This window comes from Peromyscus eremicus, chromosome 4 (assembly GCF_949786415.1).
Source record: "Peromyscus eremicus chromosome 4, PerEre_H2_v1, whole genome shotgun sequence".
Classification (NCBI taxonomy): Eukaryota; Metazoa; Chordata; class Mammalia; order Rodentia; family Cricetidae; genus Peromyscus; species Peromyscus eremicus.
The window spans coordinates 4,110,958-4,133,002 of NC_081419.1; the positions used below are offsets into that span (position 1 = coordinate 4,110,958).

The 22,045-nt window shown below is 53.1% G+C and overlaps 3 protein-coding genes across 6 annotated transcripts in view; 1 reads left to right on the top strand and 2 right to left on the bottom strand.

The window, feature by feature from the left end:
* Positions 1–6,133: 6,133 nt before the first annotated feature.
* Endog (endonuclease G) lies at positions 6,134–8,610 on the top strand. Its single transcript, XM_059259967.1, has 3 exons — positions 6,134–6,640; positions 7,315–7,424; positions 8,053–8,610. Exons 1-3 carry the CDS (start codon positions 6,149–6,151, stop codon positions 8,333–8,335), a joined length of 885 nt encoding a protein of 294 aa, XP_059115950.1. The 5' UTR covers positions 6,134–6,148; the 3' UTR covers positions 8,336–8,610.
* On the bottom strand, positions 7,827–15,939 carry Spout1 (SPOUT domain containing methyltransferase 1). Of its 2 annotated transcripts, none has more exons than XM_059259965.1 (12): positions 15,834–15,939; positions 15,380–15,425; positions 15,055–15,177; positions 12,574–12,733; positions 11,817–11,906; positions 11,679–11,728; positions 11,425–11,555; positions 10,344–10,419; positions 10,148–10,246; positions 9,584–9,686; positions 9,315–9,462; positions 7,827–8,543 (listed from the first exon to the last, which is right to left on the bottom strand). In XM_059259965.1, exons 1-12 carry the CDS (start codon positions 15,867–15,869, stop codon positions 8,475–8,477), a joined length of 1,131 nt encoding a protein of 376 aa, XP_059115948.1. In that variant the 5' UTR covers positions 15,870–15,939; the 3' UTR covers positions 7,827–8,474. The 2 variants fall into 2 exon arrangements, with proteins under 2 accessions (XP_059115948.1, XP_059115949.1); XM_059259966.1 differs by lacking the exon at positions 15,834–15,939 and adding an exon at positions 15,722–15,819.
* A 4,581-nt stretch (positions 15,940–20,520) lies between these two features.
* Kyat1 (kynurenine aminotransferase 1) overlaps positions 20,521–22,045 on the bottom strand; it is a 32,792-nt gene continuing 31,267 nt past the window's right edge. For all 3 annotated transcript variants that reach the window (XM_059259963.1, XM_059259962.1, XM_059259961.1), the window contains 6 exons: positions 21,877–21,953; positions 21,695–21,784; positions 21,401–21,587; positions 21,238–21,317; positions 20,707–20,793; positions 20,521–20,625 (listed from right to left, as the gene is read on the bottom strand). In XM_059259963.1, the coding sequence (XP_059115946.1) occupies positions 20,560–20,625; positions 20,707–20,793; positions 21,238–21,317; positions 21,401–21,587; positions 21,695–21,784; positions 21,877–21,953 (587 nt within the window). In that variant the 3' untranslated portion in view covers positions 20,521–20,559. The remainder of the gene's footprint in view (positions 20,626–20,706; positions 20,794–21,237; positions 21,318–21,400; positions 21,588–21,694; positions 21,785–21,876; positions 21,954–22,045) is intronic.

The following is a 22,045-nucleotide window of genomic DNA, read 5'->3' on the forward strand; positions in this document are numbered from 1 at the left end:
CTGGAGTCCTGAGACCCTCTGCCCAGGCTGCCGAGCAGGGCTGGAGTCCTGAGACCCTCTGCCCAGGCTGCCGAGCAGGGCTGGAGCCCTGAGACCCTCTGCCCAGGCTGCCGAGCAGGGCTGGAGTCCTGAGACCCTCCGCCCAGGCTGCCGAGCAGGGCTGGAGCCCTGAGACCCTCTGCCCAGGCTGCCGAGCAGAGCTGGAGCCCTGAGACCCTCTGCCCAGGCTGCCGAGCAGGGCTGGAGCCCTGAGACCCTCTGCCCAGGCTGCCGAGCAGGGCTGGAGCCCTGAGACCCTCTGCCCAGGCTGCCGAGCAGGGCTGGAGCCCTGCACCCCTCCACCCAGGCTGCCGAGCAGGGCTGGAGCTCCTGAACTGGTTTCCCGGGGCTGGGGCCATTTGGAGCACAGGAGGCTGGCGAGGGTCCTGCCGTGCCTCTGCCAGTAGCTCCATGTCCTTTGTGCTTTCACCCTCCCCTGGGACCTGGTCAGGGGAGGTAACTGGCGATGGCCAGAAACCGTTTCTGAGTGTTGGTGCTCAAGCTGCTTGGGGAAGTGAGCCCGGAAGAGCTGCGTGACTGCCAGTTCTCCGTCCACCTTATGTCTCTCCTGGCTGGTGTGTTTCTGCTCATGGCCCCCAGGTGTCTCTGCTTGTGTGTGTGTACATGTGTGTTCACACATGCCCTGGATGTGGAGTGAGGGTATGTTGGAGTCCCTCTAAGGTCCTGCTTCCTCTTTTCTGTGTCTCTACCTCTGCCTGTCTCCCTGTTCCTTTGCCAGAGATGTGTTTGACTCCTACTGTTCCTTCCTCTCCATTTCTCATTACCCTTCTCTTGGGGTGCCTTACCCCAAACCTCTTCCTCTCTCCTCTTCTCTGCTTCCTGAAGCCAGCAGTCAGAATGAGGAGTGTGTCTTAGTGAGACCCCTGAAGGCCAGCCTTGGCGTGGGCATTCTGTTCCCATCCCCAGCCCAAGGTTTCAAGGTCCCCTAGTCAGAGGGACTCCACAGTGGCTCGTGAGAGAGCCCTGGCCTGTCTGCTCGTGGAAACCACGTGCTGCTGACGATGGTGGACTGTGAGACTTTAAGCCTCTTGCCCATCTTCTGCCTAAGTGTGGAGAAAGGAGGGAGGAGGAGAGTCATTTCAGGGGCTTCCTGAAGACTCATCACCCCAGAGATCAAGGATGTCCCAGCTGTGCTGTGCCTGGGGGTCGGAGCCTTTCAGTACAGCTGTCATCCCCGTGGCTTCCATGTTCCCACCAAGGGTGTGCCAGTCTCATCAAGGGCAAGGGGACCAAAGATGCCTCTGTGTGTCCAGGAGAGCTGCATCTGTCCTCTCCTCCTGCGGGGCTGTGGAGGGGCTGGGCTGTCTCCCGGCTCTGGGGCCAGTGTGCCCCTAGCCGCTCCCTGTTCAGCAAGCCGACTTTTTCTGACCTTGGGCCTTCCCTCCTTTTATGTGGAGGCCAGGTTGTTTGGGTCCTGAAGGTAGGTTGACCGAAAGAGTCCTTAGCCCCAGGAACTGCAGCAGCCACCTGAAGCCTTCCTGAGCCCGGTGGGCGGGGCTTCCTGCCTCCCAGGCCGCTGCGGAGTGAGCGTTCTCGGGTGCTGCTGGGACTCTGTGCTTGCCTTTTTCCCGTTTTGCTACCTTCTCCCCCAACACACAATATTTGTTTTGTTTTTGTTTTTGTTTTAACTATTTATTTAGACAGGCTATTTATTGCAGATTGGCAAGTGACTCGGGGCTGTGGGTGGCTGGTAGTTGCTGGGATGGTAGAGTTGGAGGCATGGATTGTCTTAATTTCCCAAGGTTAACTCTGACATCCTCTCCCATCCCTGGCTGGAAGGCTGCCAGCTCTACACTAGAACTGAGTATAGGGAGGCCAGAGCTGGTACATTTGCTGTACTCAAAGATACAGGACACATACACTCCCAGCATCCTGGCCGTCCCCTCATCTAGGACCTGTCACTGGTAGTTCAGCCCCAGCATTGACCTCTTCATTGTCTGGAAGCCAGCGGACACTGCCTGGGACACCCAGTGTATTCCCTCTTGCCTGTCCCTCTCTCCCTCTCTCCTTGCCTCTCTTCCTTCCTGGGACCATGCTACTGGAATCACTGCATCCGATTGGTTTCTGTGGGAGACCTGCATCCTGTGCCCACTGCTTGGTCCTTGGGATGAAGGCCAAGGACACACAGACTTTTCTTGAGTAGGGTGGCTCCCCAGTTGGGTGCTGCCCGAGGAAAGGACTTGTCCTCTGAGGACCTGCAGCTTCCCCCAGGAGCTCCGCAGGTCCCCCTGAGAGTCAGGACGGCAATGGCTTTTGTGTTGGCATCCATTCCGAGTCAGTGCTGTTAATGAGTTGTCTTTAATAAACCGTGTGCTCTCTACCATGTGGATTGGTCCTTCGATGGCCCGACATGAGACTTTGGAGCAAGGACAAAGTCAGAGTCCCTTCTACTGGTCTAAGAAAGACCAGGAAGTGCTTTCCAGGAGAGCCTGCCTCTTCCAGTTCAGCTGCCAGTCAGCAGGAGATGGGTGGGCTTAGGAAGGAGGGCTCTGCCAGTACACACTTTATTACTCATTTTTAAGTTGTAGTTGTGCATATGCTAACTGTAAACTCTGAAAATAATAAGATGCTACTTGCAATACCTAAGAGAAATTAAAGTTCCTATGAATTTTGTGCTGCTCATAGAGCCCAGGCCCTCACACACATCAAGCAAGCACTGGCCAGAACCACAGCCCCATGAATACTGAGCGGTGTAAAGCCTTGGAAGAAGTTGACGGAGGTGCAGAGAAACGAGGGTACTAACTTACTCTGCATTTCCAGGTTGGAAGAACTTCTCTCCATTCCCAGTATCTAGAACTGTGAAAAGTGAACGGTGGGTTCTAAGTGTATATAGTTGAATGAATAAATCTTTTCCAGCTGGTGAGAAAATGAAAATTCCTTCTCCAGCTTAAGCAACTCCCGGCTAAATAAGCCCAAGACTGGGAGTGTGGTAAGAAGGTGGTGATTATGGGCCGGGCGGTGGTGGCGCACGCCTTTAATCCCAGCACTCGGGAGGCAGAGCCAGGTGGATCTCTGTGAGTTCGAGGCCAGCCTGGGCTACCAAGTGAGTTCCAGGAAAGGCGCAAAGCTACACAGAGAAACCCTGTCTCGAAAAACCAAAAAAAAAAAGAGGGGAAAAAAAAAAAAAAAAGGTGGTAATTATGGGATGGTGGGAGGAAGGGTTCCAGTTCACTGAAATTTAATAGTAAATGAGCTGGGGATCCAGGAGTCTGGTGCACTAACTCAAGCCCAGCTCTGGGTAAATGTGGTCCCCATCAAAATTCCAGTGTGGCCAAGTGTGGTGGCACAGACCTGTCATCTCAGCACTCCACAAAGAGGATCCTGGCAAATCTGAGACCGGCCTGTGAAGTCCCAGTCTTCCTGGGACTACATAGTGAGGCCCTGCCCGAAACAAAATTGCTATGACATGGAAGTGTAGCTCAGTGGCAGAGCATCTGCTTTGCTTGCCTGAGCCTATGGGTCCTAACACACACATACACACACACACACACACACACACACACACACACAGTCATTTTTCACAGAAAAAGGAAAGAATCTGAAAATGTGTTAGGGAACCATAAAAGATCCCAAGTACCTGACATAATTGTGAGCAAAAGGACAAAGCTGGAGGCCACCTGGCTTTAAAATCCTAGTTTATGGTAATCAAAACAGCACGATGTGGGCTGGAGAGATGGCTCAGAGGTTATGAGCACTGACTGTTCTTCCAGAGGTCCTGAGTTCAATTCCCAGCAACCACATGGTGGCTCACAACCATCTGTAATGAGATCTGGTGCCCTCTTCTAGCCTGCAGACATACATGCAGACAGAACACTGTATACATAATAAATAAATCTTTAAAAAAAAACAAACAGCACGATGTGGACAGAAATAGATGACATCGAGTTTATTCCCAGCACTCGGGAAGCAGAGGCAAGTGGATCTCTGTGAGTTCATGGCCAGCCTGGTCTACAGAGCAAGTTCTAGGACAGCCAGAGCTGCTACACAGAGAAACCCTGTCTTGAGAAACCAAAAAAAAAAAAAGAAAGAAAGAAAGAAAAAAATATGACATCAACCTTTTAAACTTTTGTGTGTATGTGTGCTTGCCTGCTGTATGTGTACGTGGTGCCCATGGAGGCTAGAAGAGGGTACCGGACTCCCCGGGACTGGAGTTACAGATGGCTGTGGGCCACCCTGTGGAGAGTAGGAACTGAACCCAGGTCCTCTGCAAGAACAGCCAGTGCTCTTAACTTCTGAGCCATCCCTCCAGCCCCTGTAATCAATTGCCTTGACAAAGGAGCCAGGAACACCATGGAGAAAGGACAGTCTTCAGTAAATGGTGCGAGAGAACTGATTTCCACACACAGAAAAGTAAAATGAAATGTTTACAACACACAGAGAATCAACTCTCAAATGGACTGCAGGCTTAATCCTGAAGCCTGGAACTGTAGCTGTCAGAAGACAGGGGGATGCTGTTTGGACATGGCCCCCAAAGCACTCTTATATTTATTGGTAACATTCACAGGAACCAAAAAATCTAATGTCCATTAGTGGATGAATGGACAGAGAAAATGGTATAGATACACATGGAATACTACTCTGCTTTTTTTTTGTGTGTGTGTGTGTGTGTGTGTGTGTGTGTGTGTGTGTGTGTGTGCTTGTGCCAGCCCATGCACAGGATGCAGGGTCTCTTATTTCATCCACTGTGCTGTGCACTGTAGGCCCCTGCCTGGGCCTCAAATCTCAGTTTGAGAATGCTAGGATTACAGATGTGAGCTGCTGCCTCTGAGGCCTCTGTGCATTCCAGGGATGGAAATCATGTCATCAGTCATGCTTTTACCCACTGAGCTTGCTCCCCTGCCCCTACAAAAACATCTTTCAACTGGGTGGTGGTGGTGCCCTTCTTTGATCCCAGCATTCAGAGTCAGAGCCAGGTGGATCTCTGTGAGTTCAAGGCCAGCCTGATCTACAAAGCAAGTTCCACGACAGCCAGGACTGTTACACAGAGAAACCCTGTCTTGAAAAAATAAGCAAACAAAAAAGTGAGTTTCATTATAACATTTCCATATGTATATGCTGTGCATTTTTATTATTTCCTTCCAGTGCCCTCCTGTCTTCCAGCACTTGCTGATCCCCTATTTTCAAATTTAATGCTTAATAAATAATTGGTTTTGTCTCATGCTAATGATTGCAGCTCTGATGATACACACTTGTATTGTTCTTTCCCCACTTTAATAAGTGATAGGCAAGTTGCTGTCTTAAAATATTCGTAGGTTAAACACTGTTCCATCTGGTGTGCAGGAAATATTCTTATCCAGCCCCTAGAGTTGAGTACTGTCCGGCTTCTGTGGACAGGAAACACTGCCTTACACAACATACTTCACAGGCTCAGCCTTTAAGAGGGTTGAAAAGACCTGGGCGTGGTGGTGGGTGGTGTTGTTGTTGGTGGTGGTGGTGGTGGGTGGTGGTGGGTGGTGGTGGTGGTGGGTGGTGGTGGGTGGTGGTGGGTGGTGGCGGCAGCGACGGCGGTGGTGGTGCACGCCTTTACTCCCAGCATTCTGTGAGTTCAAGGCCAGCCTGCTCTACAGAGTGAGTACCAGGACAGCCAGGGCTACACAGACCCTATCTCGAAAAACCAAACCAAAACAAACAAAAAATGGAAAAGTATGACCCTAGTATAGGCTTTTCAAGCTGCTTTCTACAACCTCACTAGCAACCTTAGCTCCTGGCGGCTGTCAGCAGCTACAGCCTGCACCTGCGCCCTTTTGTCAGCCAATCTAGAGAAATGTTTGGCTCATTTGAGTGGAGAGGAGCGGTCTGACAGATCTGGGTTTCTGTCCTGTTCAAGCAACTAGACTTCCCAGGCCTGTGTGAAGGTTAAATACTCGGCCCTGGGGCTGCACTAAACGCCCAGCAGGAGGCAAGGTTTCCGGAGACGCACAAGGCGAGGCGGAGCCAGACGTGGCAGCGACCAATTGCAAGCAGGTCGGGCGGTGTCACGCCCCAGCCCGTGTCTAAAAGGGCGGAGGAAGGCCCCGAGGACACGCGCTAGGGGTCGCCCGATGCTCCTGCGCCTTGCACCGGGACCACGCTCATTTTCCTGTAGGCCATGCGCGCTCTGCGGGTCGGTCTGACCCTGGCGCTAGGCGCGGGGTTGGGTGCGGCGGCAGAGCACTGGCGGCGACGGGCTGGGATAGCGCCGGGGCTGCTGGGCCGGGTGCCGGTGCTGCCCGTGGTAGCGGCCGAGCTGCCCGCGCTGCCTGGGGGGCCGGCTGGTGGCACCGGGGAACTGGCCAAGTACGGGCTGCCCGGCGTGGCGCAGCTCCGGAGCCGGGAGTCCTATGTGCTGAGCTACGACCCGCGCACGCGCGGTGCGCTCTGGGTCTTGGAGCAGCTGCGGCCCGAGCGGCTCCGCGGCGAGGGCGACCGCAGCGCCTGCGACTTCCGAGAGGACGACTCTGTGCATGCATACCACCGTGCCACCAACGCGGACTACCGCGGCAGCGGCTTTGACCGCGGCCACTTGGCCGCCGCCGCCAACCACCGCTGGAGCCAGCGGGCCATGGACGACACCTTCTACCTGAGCAACGTGGCCCCGCAGGTAGCCGTGGTCCCCGGGCACCTGCCTGACTGCAGCGCCTAGGTCTGAATTTACACGTGCACCATAGCGGGAGAGACGGGGTTTGAACTTACACGGAGTGCTGGGAAACAGCGCTCCTATCTCCCCAGTCTGTAAGCTACCCAGTGTACTTCCGGAGGGAACCCGGGAGGTCGCCTACTCCGTATTCCCAGCTGGCCTGCGGCAGCTGCCAGGAAAACAGCTGGCACGAAGTTGGGCTGTTGGTGCCAGTCACATGACCCTGGACACATTGTTAGCACTGCACCTGCTCCCAGGAGGGTTGTGATAGGTGAACTAGGCACATCCACCCAGTGGCCGGAGATGGCCAGAGCATGCCCCCCACCTCCACCCCATCCCCAGTGCTTGTTCTGAGGCCTGTCAAGGGACCTAGGGGATCTCTAAATGATTAATGCTCCCTCCGTCCCTGGTTCTTTGAGCTGGGGTAAACTTAAGAGATTTGGAGTGCCTAGGAATGGATGGCGTGTGGCTAGCAGTGGACAGCCCTACGAACACTCAACCCCTGTAGTCACAGCCTCAAGGAGTGACTCGTTCTTTGAGCCTTCGTCCTCCACATGCTTGGCCATCTCCTTAGGACCTGGGGTATTCCTAACGAAGAAGGGCCCAGGTGTGGTACTGAGCCTTGCTTCTCCCACCAGGTGCCGCACCTCAACCAGAATGCTTGGAACAACCTTGAGAAGTACAGCCGCAGCTTGACTCGCACTTACCAAAATGTCTATGTCTGCACAGGGCCCCTTTTCCTGCCCAGGTAAGTCTGTGGCTGACAGGGCCTTCCACTCCTATTCTCCGACCTTGGGCTGTTTCACTGCAGCCAGAGACCTTTGGGTGGCCTAGAACCCTCCTGTGTCCACGGCTGCTAGGCCCCAAGTCTGCCTTTGCTCCCCTTTTGACACCAGGCTCTCACCTGTGCTGGGCTTGAAGCACTCCTTCCCAAGGTCAGCCCTGCCCGACAGGCGAGCTAAGTTCCTCTGAACATCGGAGAGCCTTGTGATCAGCTCAGGCCGATCCATCCAGTGTGGCAGCGCTGGTACCAGGCCCGGGCTGGGACTGCACTGTCATGGCCCTCACACCCTTGCTTGCCTGGTGCACTGCCTATGGGGACAGGTGGTGGTCACATGTCTGCACGTGAACTCAAGGTCCAGAGAGCTCATTCCTCTAGCAGCATTTATGTCACCCACTCCGTCTGAACCAGTATTGGGCAGAAAAACAGAGGGTTAAATGTTGGTCCCCACCTTACAGAGTTCCCAGACCCAAGGAGGCAACCAGGCACGGAAATAAATTTCTTGTTGGAAGTTAGGTCAGGGAAGGCTTCCTGGAAAAGGTGGCCTTGTGTCCAACCCTGCTTCCTGGCCACATGTGCCTGGGTCTATCCACAGGACAGAGGCTGATGGGAAGTCCTATGTCAAGTACCAGGTTATTGGAAAGAATCACGTGGCAGTGCCCACGCACTTCTTCAAGGTGCTCATCCTGGAGTCCACCAGCGGGCAAATCGAGCTGCGTTCCTACGTGATGCCCAATGCCCCTGTAGATGAGACTCTCCCTCTGGAGCGCTTCCTAGTGCCCATCGAGAGCATCGAGCGTGCCTCGGGGTTGCTCTTCGTGCCCAATATCCTGGCCCGTGCCGGAAACCTCAAGGCCATCACTGCTGGCAGCAAGTGAAGTTGAAGGAGTCAAGACACTGGGGAGATGGGGCTGGTTCATATTAAAGATGGTTATTTTTGGAGACAAGTCTTGACCATCTCTGTTCCTGGTGATCCTCCATTTCCTGCTGTTTCTGCATCCTGGATCCATGAAGTTGTCAGGTGGTCCAGGAACCCGCCTGGGTGAGACCAGGTTGCAGGGCAGCCAGGGAGATGAGTATGGCTTCCTGGAAGAAAAGAAGTTGGCTGGGACCTGGTAGTTAGGCAGCCGTCCCAGCTCCTCCTTGTCATCACAGCCAGCTGCCCCAGCCCCAGCTGGGGCCTTCTTCAAGAGTCAGGAAGATGATGATGGGCAGTTATTTCCAACTGGCTGAGCAGTAATAAGTGACATGGGCAGGGCCTCAGGGACAGGCAGACTGGGGCTGTTAACCTACAGTCAGCACCCTTGAGACTGATGGAGCAACAGAACCTCCTCCACATGGTACCCATAGGGACATCATTTTATGCTGGCCTCTGGGATGGTTGCACAGATCCCGTGGATGCTCTGTTCTTGTGGGACACTTTTCCCCAGCACAGAAATGTTGTTGACACCCAGAGGGGCCTAGGACATCACCAAGGAAGCAGAGGCCCTGAACAGGGACAGGCAGGTTACCTGGGGATGTAAGACTACTACTGGCCCAGGACTTGCAACCTTTATGGCTCTTGTGTCCTGTCCCTGCCACGAGTTTGCTGTGGTAAGGACCCCACCTTCAGAAAAAGGCATTTAGGCTGAGGCTGGGAAGATGGCTCGGTGGTTAAGAGCACTGGTTGCTTTTCCAGAGTCCTGAGTTCAATTCCCAGCACCCACATGGTGGTTCACAACCGTCTGTACCTGTAGTCTCATGGGATCTGATGCCCTCTTCTGATGTGCAGAAGTACATGAACTCATAAGTAAATCTTGGGAGGAGGCACCTGGGGCGGATTACCAGGAGGACCGGGTGCCTGTGCCGGCGGCTCACCTCCGTGCGGATGGTACGGCTGCCCTGGTTGGGGCATGTGTTGACGTAGAGGTCGAAGAGGACACTGGGTTCAGACACTTCGAGGTTGGGGTCAGCGTCCACTCCAGCTTCCAGGCCTTGAAGGCCCCCGAACACCACAAGAGCATGCCTGGTACCCAGAGACAGGAAGTCACTGACTTCAAGGCTCCACTGGCTAGTCCCCAGAGCTTTAGGTCCCCAAACCCATACATATACAGTAGGGCCCAGTCCCTGCCCTAAGCGGCACCCACCTGAAGCTGGGCAGCTGGGCAGAGGCCACGTTGGAGCCACGTTCTGATGTACCAATGGTCAGGTCGTACCCATCCTGGAAGGGGGCCTCAGCAAACACGGCACCTGGGGGTGGGGCCCGCTCAGTGGGGTGCTGCTCTGGGCTGTGGCTCTAGCGTCTTGCAAGGTGGGTGAGCGCTCAGGTAAAGGAGACCATCTACTGCTCTTGGGAAGTTGGGGGCAGGGAATGGTGGAGTTGCAGCCTGGGCTGGGGAGCACACAGGGTGGGCAAGGAGGAGCTCCCAAGCCCTGGACCATGGTCGGCGGCCTGACACTGGCTTCAGAGGGCTTTCCTGGTCTGGTGTGTGAGACAAGGTCTTGCTGTTTCCTGAGCTGGCCTCAAGTTTACAGTGAGATCCCTGTGTTGGGCTCCTAGTGCTGGGATGGCAGCTGGGGGCCAAGCATGTCCTGCTCTCAGATGTTCTTAGCATCCGAACAGATGTTCAGGGAGACCAGAGACGGCACCACCTAGACACACACCCACTGGTAGGACAGAGGGACATTCAGGGAAGGAACTCTGTCCTTACTGAGACAGGAGGCCAGCCGGACAGTGTAGCCCCAGTAGAGACCAGCTTTGGTGCGGGGATCCTGTGACGACACGACTGTCCCCTTGTAGGTCTTGCATTCTGGGGAATAAAACAGGCTGTGAGGACCAAGGAGACCAGGAGGTAGGTGGAGGCTCTAGGCCAGGCAACTGTAAGGGCCACGGAAGCTTCCAGATACCTGAGGGGAGCTGCTTCTGGTTCAGTCGCACGGTCACGCGGAGTCCAGGTTCCAGTTTCTTGTCAATCTTCACCTCCTGCGGAGAAGGTAGAGGAAATGAGCGCCACACCTCCAAAGGGGCCAACCTCCTCAGAGACCCCCGAGAACTGCGGTGCCAGATCAGCCTGCCACCCTGTTTCTGGCACTGAGTAGGACCTGCTAAGAGAGACCGTTCATGCAGAACAGTTACCACAGGGCACTGGTCAGAGACGGAAGCCCTGGGTAAGAGATGACGTCATAGGTTTCCTCCATGTGGTGGCCTGGCCACTTGTTAGCTGCCGAGAGTGAGGGGGTCACTTAACTCCTGTGAGCCTCCGCCTCCTCATCTGCTGACCAGGAGACTATAAACAAGAGCTACTGTCAGACGGTTCACCGGGCGCCCGCCCCCAAGCTGATGACCAGAGCTCACTCCCCACACAGTGCGGGGAGAAAACACTTGTCAAGTCGTTCTCTGACCTCACATTTACTCCTTGGCACATGCATGCTTACACACACATTCACACCCATGTACACTAAAAATGAGAAATTAAAAAATCACCTAACCCCAAACCAGCAAAGCTGAGAATGTACTTCAACAATAGAGCATGATTAAATCTCAGTAACAAAAATAAATAATAAACACACCACAACACTGGGTGTGGTCATGACTTCATCTCTCTTTTATTTTTATTTTATGTGTATGGGTGTCTTGCCTACATGTACGTCTGTGCACCATGTTCATGCCTGGGGCCCACAGAGGCCAGAAGAGGGCATCAGACCCCCTGGAACTGGAGTTACAGGTGGCTGTGAGCCACCATATGGGTGCTGGGAACTGAACCTGGGTCCTCTGCAAGAGCAGCCAGTGCTCTTCACCAATGAGCCACCTCTCCAGCTTCCCTGAGTTCATCTCTTAAGTTCTACTTTGGGTACTTCTCTGATCCAGTCAGCAATAACTGGTGTTTCACAACAGGCCTACAGTCCAGGTCTATTCATATGTCCCTGCCTGTCTTCCACAGTGAGCAAGTGTTCTCAAGGTGGACCACAGCCTGCCTTCCATTCCCACCTTCTTCATTCCACAGTTGACCAAAGAGCCATGGCCTGCCTTGGTGGGCCGGTCCACCACAACGCCTTCTCGGAACTCGGATTCCTCATCCTGACGCATGTGGTGAGGACTGTCCAAGGGGTTGAGGATCCCTGTGCGGGTTGGGAGGGTGATGTCAGGTCCAGAGCTGCTTTCCCACTGTGGTAAGTGGGGCAGGATAATTTCTCAGTGCCTAGGATGAGCCCTGAGAAATGGGGCAGGCACACCAGCCATACCTGCAAACTGCAGATCCTGGTGTTTGGGGAAGAACGCCTTTCTCAGGTACCTGGGGCGGAATGCAGCTGTCAGGACCTTCCTGGGGAGGCTGCTTCCCAGCTCCATCCGAGGGGACACCACCCTCACCTCACACTTACTGTGGACACTCCAGGTACTGCAGGATGCGGGCCAGCTGTACACATGCCTGCCCCTTCTTGCCAACTCCCTTGAATTCCCCTTCCACAGTCCTGGGAAGACAAAGACAGGGCTCAAGGTTCACGTGCTGGGCTGGAGAGACGGCCTACCGGGTTAAGAGCTCCTGTTCCCAATCCTGAAAACCTAAGTTCCATGCCCAGAACCCACACGAGGAGAGAGCTGACGACCTGACTCCTGCACGTTGTCTTCTTTATTTATTTGTTTTGGGTTTTGAGACAGGGTTTCTCTGTTAACAGTCCTGACAGTCCTGGAACTCATTTTGTTAGACCAGGCTGGCCTTGAACTCAGAGATTCACCTGCCTCTGCCTCTGCTGGGATTGAAAGAGTGCGCTGCACCTGCCCGGCCCGAGTTGTCATCTGAGCTCCACAACCACACTGGTGTGTATATACTCAAGCACCATAAATAAATAAATGAATGAATGAATGAATGAACAAATGTTAGATAGGCGCAAGACCGGAGCTAAGAGCTGAATGGCATGTAGCTTCAGTGGTAGAACAAGTACAAAACCTGGAGTTCAATCTCCAGCAGCAAGGGGAAAAAATCCAACTGCAGCGGCCCTGAGAGCGGCTCCCACCCACTGTGACAGTCCTCGCCTCGACAAAAGTAAGGATTATGATGTGGGCATTTTAGGCAGGTGACAAGGGCCAGAACAAGTCACAGCCCACCCTGGTGGCCCTCCCCTCCCTGTGGACTCTCACTTGCTATCTCGGCCCTCCTCATCGAATATCACAATCTCGTCCACGCAGAAGATGGTGCAGGCTCTAGCGATCTGGCCAGCCAGGTAGGTGCGAAGCTCAGGTGACTGGGCGTTGTCCAGGATGGAGCCCGGCAGGGCCACGCTCAGCGTGTAAGGCCGTCCTAGCAGGGGTAAGGGTGCTCCCGGTCAACCTGACAGGCTGTGGACCGACCTCTCCTCCCTTGCTCTGTCCCCACGGTCAGAGTAAGAACTGTCTGACTGGGAGGAGCTTTGAGATCAGCAAACTAGATTCCACCCCTTCTCTAAAGGTTCCAGTCTGTTCAGGAAGAAATGGACCAAAGTCTCCAAGGCTTCTCAAAGTAAGGCAGCCTGGAGAACAAGGCCAAGCACTGGTCAGCAGCACTGGCCTACATCTGGATCCTGGCTCTGCTCTAAGATACCTCAGTTTACCAGCTGTCAAAGTAAATAAGAACAGCTAAAATCTGGCTGTTCTTACACAGGCCCTGAGATCAATTCCCAGCACCAACATGGCGGCTCACAACTGTAACTATAGTCCCATAGGATCCAATGACCTCTTCTGGTTTCCAGATGTACATGCAGACAAAACACCCATATATGTAAAACACACAAATAAATAAATCTTAAAAAGCCAGTGAAAATATAATAAGTACTTGATATCATACAAGCTCTGGGAAACATCAAGTCTGCCCTCTCTACCTGTAGTTTCCCCACCTATGGATTCAACCAACCCAGACTGGAAACAAATATGTACACATTTGTGCATACACATACATAGCATGTGTAAGTCACTGATTTGTTGTGGGATAATCCTTTTGTACACTGTGAAGATGTGTCTTTGCCAAGGTACTTTCTGATTGGTTTAATAAAGAGCTAAATGGCCAATAGCTAGGCAGGAGAGGATAGGCAGGATTTCTGGGGAGAAAGAGGAAGAGGAGATGCCAGTGAACCTTGGACCAAGTCAGACATACAGAATGGAGGAGAGGTAAAAAAGCCATATGGCAGAACGTAGATTAATAGAAGCAGGTATTTAAGTTATAAAAGCTAGTTAGGGACAAGCCTGAGCCAAAGGACAAGCTTTCATAATTAATAAGAAGTCTCCATGTCATTATTTGTGAGCTGGTGGTCCCAAAAGAAAGTCAAACAACACTGTGTGGTGGTTTGTTTTTATTTTGGGATGGGGGAGTCTTACTCTAGTCCCCAGACTACTCTCAAACTCATGATCTTCCTGTATCAGTCTTCCTAGTGAGGGAATTATGTACATCAGGTATAATGCTGAAATATTTCCAAAAGAACCCCCTTTTATCTGTGTTAAACATGTTATTAATATATAGTAACAAGAACTCACAAGGCATTGTGCTGTATCATATGTTACAGGTGGTCTGAACTTGGCTCTCAGTATGGGGAGAGGGGATGTATCTGTAAAACTTCACCACCTGAAGGCCATGAGCATCTCCAGACAAGTGGCAGGCTCCTGGAACCAGAGTTCTCCCCATTTTCATGAGTATGGTTTGTCCCCCAGGAAAGTTGGGTAAGTGTTCTGTCTGTAGTGACATTAAGTGGTGGGGTGGCTGAGATAGGAGATAGGTTGCCTGGCTGTAGAGGAGCCACCACATTCTCTCCCTCCTGGGGTTTCCTTATCAGAAAGAGGTAACACTTAGACATCATTTCCAGGGCCCTGAACCCATGTTCAACAGCCCCACTGGTGGCTACTGAGCTCTAAAGGGTACAATGTTCCCACTCTCACACACCCACCATTGAAAAAGGATACTTTCTGTTTGTGAAAAATGATACTACGAGCCCTGGACTAGCCTTGAACTCTTTATCTTCCTGCCTCAGCCTCCCAGGTACTGAGATCACAGCTGTGTGTATCACCACAACTAAAAAAAGATGGTCTCTTAGGGTAAATGTACTGACACAGAACACTCAGGGCAGTAACAGGAGCTGAGGAAAGCCAGGCCCAGAAGCATATAATCAGGACTCAGGGCTGTCACACTGTACATACAGGCTCTCTCCTGCCACACCACTAGTCATGTTAGAACAAGCCACAATCACAGCCTGCTCAGTTTTTCTTTCTTTTTCATAGTTTTCTGTATTATTTTCAGCATGTATTAGATATAATGGGAAAATAAAGAAAAATTTTCATTATGAAATTAAATTTAAAACGTAACCAAAGCACTCAGAAGGCTCAAGAGGTGTGAGCCAAGGGTAGTTTGGTGAGAGAATGCCTACCATGAATGAAGGCTCTGGGTTTAATCTTTAGCGCCTCACTTGAAAGGAAAAAAAAAAAAAGAAGAAGAAGAAAGAGGGAGGGAGAAAAAAGAAGGAAGGGAAAGAGAGAGAGGAGAAAACAGAGACAAAGAGAGAGAGGGAATGAGGAGCGACGGAAGGCCGCAGGTTAGCTGTGAGGCTCGGCTTCAGGCCACAACCTGCCCTGCGTCCTCCCCAGGACCCAGCTGCTTACCTTGGTCGCTCCTCTGGGCAGCCTCCTCCTCCTCCTGGCGCTTAGCCTGTTCCTCCTGGGCCCGCTGCCGCTCCAGTTTTTTCATTATCTTGAGGTCCTTCCACTTCTTTTTCTCCTCTTTCTCTGGAGAAGAATTAGTGGGGGGAGAGGGCCTTGGCATAGTGAGGAGAGTTCCCTCTCACTGGGCCAGTCTGGGCTCCAGCAGGCTGCCAGGGCAGCTCCACTGGATGGACACCCAGAGACGGCTTGGCGGGGCATTAGGTGGTCTGGGGGAAGGGAGGGCTCAGCACTCTTTCCAGCCCGACGCCAGCCAGCCTTTACTTACTCTGCCGCTTCCATTTTCGCCATTCAACCCTTTGGCCGTGTTCACCCTGGAAGAGCAGGAGGAAGACAGAGGGGAGCATCGTTGCTGGCCTCCAGCCCTCTGAATTCCCCAAACTAGGCAGGAGTACACAGTGACACGCTGTGCTCAACGCCTGGGGTCAGGCCGGGCACAGTAAGCAACCGCGAAGTTAAGGGATGAATTCCCATAGAATAAAAGGAGAAACTGAGCAAAGGGGAGGAGAGGTCTAGCCACAACGTTGCCCTAGGAAACAGAAACAAGCCAGGAAAGGGATCACGAGCATGAGCACCGTCGCCCTGAGGAATGCAGCGCGGGCCAGCTAACCTCGAGAGCTCAGGCCTCGGGCGAGCAGCTAGGAGGGAGCACCCAGGTCCACACCACTGTGAGACGCCGCGGCTCCCCGGCCTTGCCCGGAACACCACCTGCCGCCACTTACCGGGCCACACGGACGCTTCTTCGGGCGCTCCGCCATGTTTCCGGAGCACCACGCGCTTGCCAATCAGCCTCGCCGCTTCCGGCCACACCTCGGCGGAGCTGCCCAATCGAAGGCCCTGCGGAGTGTAGGGGCGTGGCCTAGGAGTCTGGGGAGGTGGAGCACGGACACTCGCCCTGCAGATGCGCAGGCCACAGCGCTGGTTCCTGTCTTCCAGATAAGTGAGTTTCGCGGCTCAGTGTGGTCCGAACCCTAAAAGGCTCACATGCGGTCCTCCCGATCGGTACCCGGGCGACATTCAGCTTCCACGATTTATGTAAGGAGACCCTTCTGGAAATTACTTTAGTAGTAGTTTAATCCAGTGCTTCAATTTGTTCATTTGCACTTTCTTTTTGAGGTAGAGTGTTACTATGTAGCTTGGACTGACCTCAAACTCAGGATCACCTTCCATCAACCTCCTGAGTGCTTTGATAGATTGATTAATTTTTGGCAGGCTTGAGGCTCAAATCCAAGGTCTCCAGCATGCAAGCGCTCTACCACTGAGCAACATTCCCTGTCCCCTTTAAAGTAATATTTTAAGTTTAAGAAAAAATGGGAAGATAGTTATGAAAGTGGTTCCCCTAAAAACTTTTCTGCCTGGTAGTTTTGTATTAACTTTTTGTTTTGGTTTGGTTTTTCAAGACAGGTTTCTCTGTGTATCCCCGGCTGTCCTGGAACTTGCTCTGTAGACTAGGCTGGCCTCAAATTCAGAGATCTGCCTGCCTCTTGAGAGCTGAGATTAAAGGCATGCGCCACCATACACAGCTTATATTAACATTTTAGAATGATCTGGTGTGGGAGCCCGTTCTCGGGTTCCTCGTGGCTTTACCCAGCAGGTCCGCATAGAGGATGATTAGGACCACGGGCCTGAGTGCAGGTGTCTGAGATGGTCTGCACTTGGCTGTGCTGGGGGAGGTGGTCTTTTGCTCCACCCCTTGGCGTCTCTATAAAAACCCTGGGGCAGAGACAATCAGAGCCCGTTGGAATAGGTTCCAGGCCCTCTCAAGGCTATCCTTTATTTTCTATCTGTTTATCTCCGCAAGATTCTCCGCAATAAATCCTTCTATCTAATATTTCCTGCTGCTCGCACTCAAGAAAACTCTGGGGAACTGTGGGGGTGGTGGGTAAACGCCCCACAATCTGGTACCTTGTTACAGTTGGGGAAGATACTGACACATTATTATCAACCAAACAACATTCTCTCTTGAGTTATACTTTCTTTTTGTCTGTTTTGCTTGCTTTGGTTTTGTTTGTTGAGATAGTGTCAACTGCCTCAATCTCCCAAGTGTGGAAATTAAAGGCCAGTAAGCACCATGTTCTCTGGGTTTTGACTTTACTTATTTTATTGATTGATTGATTGATTGATTGGTTTTTTGAGACAGGGTTTCTCTGTGTAGTTTTGCACCTTTCCTGGAACTCACTCTGTAGACCAGGCTGGCCTCGAACTCACAGAGATCTGCCTGGCTCTGCCTCCTGAGTGCTGGGATCAAAGGCGTGTGCCACCACCGCCCGGCTACTTATTTATATGCGTGTTTTGTCAGCATGTATGTCTGTGCACACAGGCTTTTCTGGTACCTGAGAAGGCCAGAAGAGAACACTGGATCCCCTGGGACTGAAGTTACAGGAGGTTGTGAGCCACCATGTGTGTGCTGGGAACTGAACCCAGGTCCTCTTAAACGCTGAGCCATCTCTCCAGCTCCCAGGTCACTTTGAAGCGGGGGCGGTGTGTGACTCAGGGGTTCACTGTGTATCTCACACAGGCCTTGATTCAAGATCCTCTTGCCTCAGCTTCCTGAGTGCTGGGATTATAAGTGTGCACCAAAAACTGGGGGTAGTAGCACATGCCTTAAATCCCAGCACTGGGGAGGCAGAGGCAGAGGCAGGCAGATCTCTGTGAGCTCCAGGACAGCTAGAGCTACATAGTGAGTCCCTGTCCCAAACAAAACAAGAGCCAAAACAACAAAGCAAGCCAGGTGTGCACCACCCAGCCAGCTTCACAATCACATCTGGGTACTTAGAGGCAGGGCCTGGCTGTGAGTTATAGGTGTGTACCACACAGCCAGCTTCACAGTCACATCTGGGTACTTAGAGGCAGGGCCTGGCTATGAGTTATGGGCAGATTCTGGGATGATTCATGAGAAAGGAGATCTTTGGTCAGACTGTCCTGTTTATTTTTATTCACGTGTGTGCATGTCCTTCTGTGTCTGTATGTATACTCTCCACCTTTGAGGCAAGCTTGTTCCCTGAGCCTGGGGCTCATGGCTCTGCCCAGGCTGGAAGCTCCCAAGAGTCTCTTGTCTCCACCACATTCCTAGCTGGGGTTAAAGGCATGTGTGGGACACACAGCTTGTAACGTCAGTGCTGGGATCTGATCTCTGCTCCTCCTGATTGTATAGCCATCTCTCTAACCTAGGTTTTGTTTTTGAGACAAAGTCTCATGTATCAGCATTGAACTCACAATGCAGCAGAGCCAGACCTTGAACTCCTGATCTTCCCTGCTTCACCTCTGGAGTAAAATAATGGGTGTGTGCCATCAGGCCTGCTCTTTGTCAGGAACTTTAAGAATTCTATGAGTTTACCCTCTACAAGACTTTATCTTCTTGCCATGTGGTGCGGCAGAGGCGCTTCAAGCCTGAGCCCTTGAGGTTGAACGTTGGTTCACAATCCTCCCTCTGCACCAGCAGCAGTACCGTATGGCTTTGTGTCTCTGACACCAAGTGTGTTCCAGGGACGATTCTTGGCTGGGATGCAGCTCAGAGTTACGAGTGCTTGTCCAGCATGTGTATGCAAAGCCACGAGTTCAATCCTTAGCACTGCCAACAAAACAAAATGCAAAATCAAGCCAGGATGGATGGTTTAGGCTTATAATCCTAATACTCAGGAGGCAGAGACAGGAGGATTGTCATGAGTTTGAAGCCAACTTTGGCTACAGTGTGACACTGACCTCTCCTGGCAACCTTCAAAAAGAAAAATATCATTGGCTTTATGATTGAACTGAAAGTCCAGTCCCACCCCATTCCCCGAGGACAGTAGAGGGGAGGGGGCAGCCTCAAAGCTCTGACGCTAACCCCAAGTCCAAAGGAGCTTTATATGAGTAACAAAAACCACTCCAATCTATCACAAAATTTCATGTTGTAGGAATTCTGTTCCAGGAAAAAACTGTTTTGTTGTTGTTGTTTTGTTTTTTGTTTTTTTGAGACAGGGTTTCTCTGCGTAGTTTTGTTCCCTGTCCTGGATCTCACTCTGTAGCCCAGGCTGGCCTCGAACTCACAGAGATCCACCTGACTCTGCCTCCTCTGAGTGCTGGGATTAAAGGTGTGCACCACCACTGCCTGGCGAGAAAACATTTTTTAAAGTTCTTATGTAACCATCATTTCTCTAGGTTCAAGAAAAGAAGTGAGTGAAACTCCTGAGGTCATTCTACAATGAACCTGGCCCCTAGCACGGCCTTCCGTGGGGATTTAGGACTACAGTGGCTTCAATGAGACAACTGGGATCAAGTCCCACTTCTCTGCCAGGTGTGGAACGTGCTGTCATCTCAGTACTCTGGAAGCAGAGGCAGGAGGTTCACAAGTTTGAGTTTCAGGCCTGTCTAAAACCCCTGGCCAAGTCCAACCTCACTTCCACTTTAGGTCAAGCACTCACTGGCCCGGGTGGCTCCCCCACACTGCCCTCCCCCCACACTGCCTCCCCCACACTGCCCTCCCCCACAGCCCTCGCCCACACTGCCTCCTCCACGCTGCATCCCCCACACTGCCCTCCCCCCACACTGCCCTCCCCCCCCACTGCTCTCCCCCCACTGCCCTTCCCCCCCACTGCCCTTCCCCCACACTGCCCTCCCCCACACTGCCCTCCCCCACACTGCCCTCCCCCCATACTGCCCTCCCCTACACTGCCCTCCCCCCACACTGCCCTCCCCCCCCACTGCCGCCTCAGCAGACTGTTGGGAGTTGCAGGTAACCCTGGACCAGTGGAGCTGCTCACAGCTGCCCCTCCTACCTCTGTGCACACCAGGCTGTCCTTGAACTCCTGTGAAGATGTCTCCAAGACCCCATCCCCATCCCCACACACAAACACCCTAAGCCAGCCTTCAGCTTGCACCCTCTGAGGGTGAGGGACACAGCAGACAGTGAAGAGTCTGGGTTGCCATGAACAAGCCCTGTGACTTCAGAAGAGTTCCAAGTTCCCAGTGTTCACACACACACACACACACACACACACACCACTCACTCTTCCTAGGGAAGGTGTGGGGTCTGAGGTTCTCTGGGGTCCCTTCCAAACTGTTCCAGCCCTGTTTAGCAGGCAGTCCAGAGGAAGAGAGAAGCCACCTTGGGGGCTCTCATAACTTAAAACTTTATTAGGAACGAAAGCAGTCAAGCCAGAAGCAGTGTCCTGAAGTCACGTGAGAAGAGGCGGAGAGCCCTGAGCCTCGGCAGGCCTAAGTTAAGGCTGGGGGTGAGGCTGGGACTCCAGGCCTGACTCCATCCTTTACTGTCCCAGGCAGAGAGGCCAGAAATAACCGCACCCCTCAAGGAATCTGCAGAGGAGTAGAGTGGGGCTCAACCCAAGACAGCAGTCCGGACATGATGGGGAAAGATTGCTGAAACCCCCAAATAAATGGCCTCTTTCCTGGAAGAGGCATGTGCAGTCACAGAGCTGGGCCCCACTGTGTGGGGAGGGCTGAGGAGCTTCAGGGCTGGAGCTCTCCTTTCCACTTCTGCAGCCTCTCATCCATGGCCTGGAGTGTGGCCTCATCCTGCAAGACACACAGTGAGCCTTCTCTCCCCCTCCCTGGTGGCTAGCCAGGCCCATCGAGGTTCTCCCAGCATTTTCTCACCTTCACAAAACAGAAGCGGATGTAGTGGTCAAAGTCCTTCTGATGGGGTTGACTGAAGAAGATGGAGACAGGGATGGCCACCAGGCCCTGGGGAGGAGGAAGCCCATGTGTGCATATAGCCTTGAGACCCAAGACATCAGCTCAGGGGACAGAGTAAAGGTTCAGTGTGTTTCCCCACCTGCTGTGATGGTCAGGAGAGAAGCCCCAGGGCATTCTACTAGGTTCCTCCCGGGGTGCAGAGAAAGAGAGGGACTGCAGCACTCTGGGGGAAAGCTAAGTTTGAACCTCAGTAGTCTGAGCAGGTGATGAGAGCAAATGGGCTAGACCCTCCCTCACTGTACAGGAGAGACGGCCAGGCTCACAGAAGGGCCTCCTGGGGCCAGCATGGCGTCTTTGTGCAAGTGAAAAGGACTGTGCAATCAGCCTTGCATCAGGAGTCATGGAAAAGGTCCGCGGACTGGATGGACACCCTGGACCAGGGCACAGTCTGGGCAACTCCACCGACTGGCCCTGACAAGAGGCCCAGCCTACCTTGTTTTTGATCATCCACTTGGTAAAGCGTCTGTCATAGGGCTCATCCACAGCACCAGGCAGGTCGGGCATCTTGCTCTCTGCGGCAACAGAAGAGGTCATGCTGAGTCGTAGCCAACTTTGGTACCTCCCCAAATCCCGAGTGGCATGGCCAGTGCCTCACTGAAGTCTGAGATGTCTGCAGTGAGGAAGTAGCTGCCCTGGGAGATCAAGGGCTTGAGGCCCACCAACTGCAGGCTCTGGATCATGTGGTCTCTGTTCAGCTGCATGGCCTGTGGGAGCTGCAAGAAGTAACTGCTGGGTTGTCCGAAGTGTTGCTGCTCCCGCTCAAAGCACCGGGCTACGGCGGCCTGGACAGGGCAGATGGAAGGACAGGTCAGCTGTGCCCTGTCTAGGGGCTTTCACTGCCCCTCTCCCTGTCGCGTACCCTCACCGTGAGTTTTCCTCCCCTCCTCACCTGGCCCTGGGTGGGACAATGGAAGACAGAGTTCTGATGCACAGTCCGAAGGTGTTTCATGATGTTATCTGGACCCAAAACCCAGCCCACCTAGACCAGAACACAGTCAGTGAGGGCCTCGGGGCCAGAGGCGGCCTTTCTTAATCCTCCCACACCGTCACCCGCCAAGTGACCACACTTACCTTCCAGCCGGTAGCACTGAAGCTCTTGCCTGCACTGCCGATGGTCAGGGTCCGTCCCCACATGCCAGGGAGGCTGGCTGCCCGCAGCCAAGAGAACAAATGCTGAAATGGGGAAGGTGGAGGGAGGGGACCCAGGGACAAGCCTCTCAACTGAGGACTGGTACCCTCT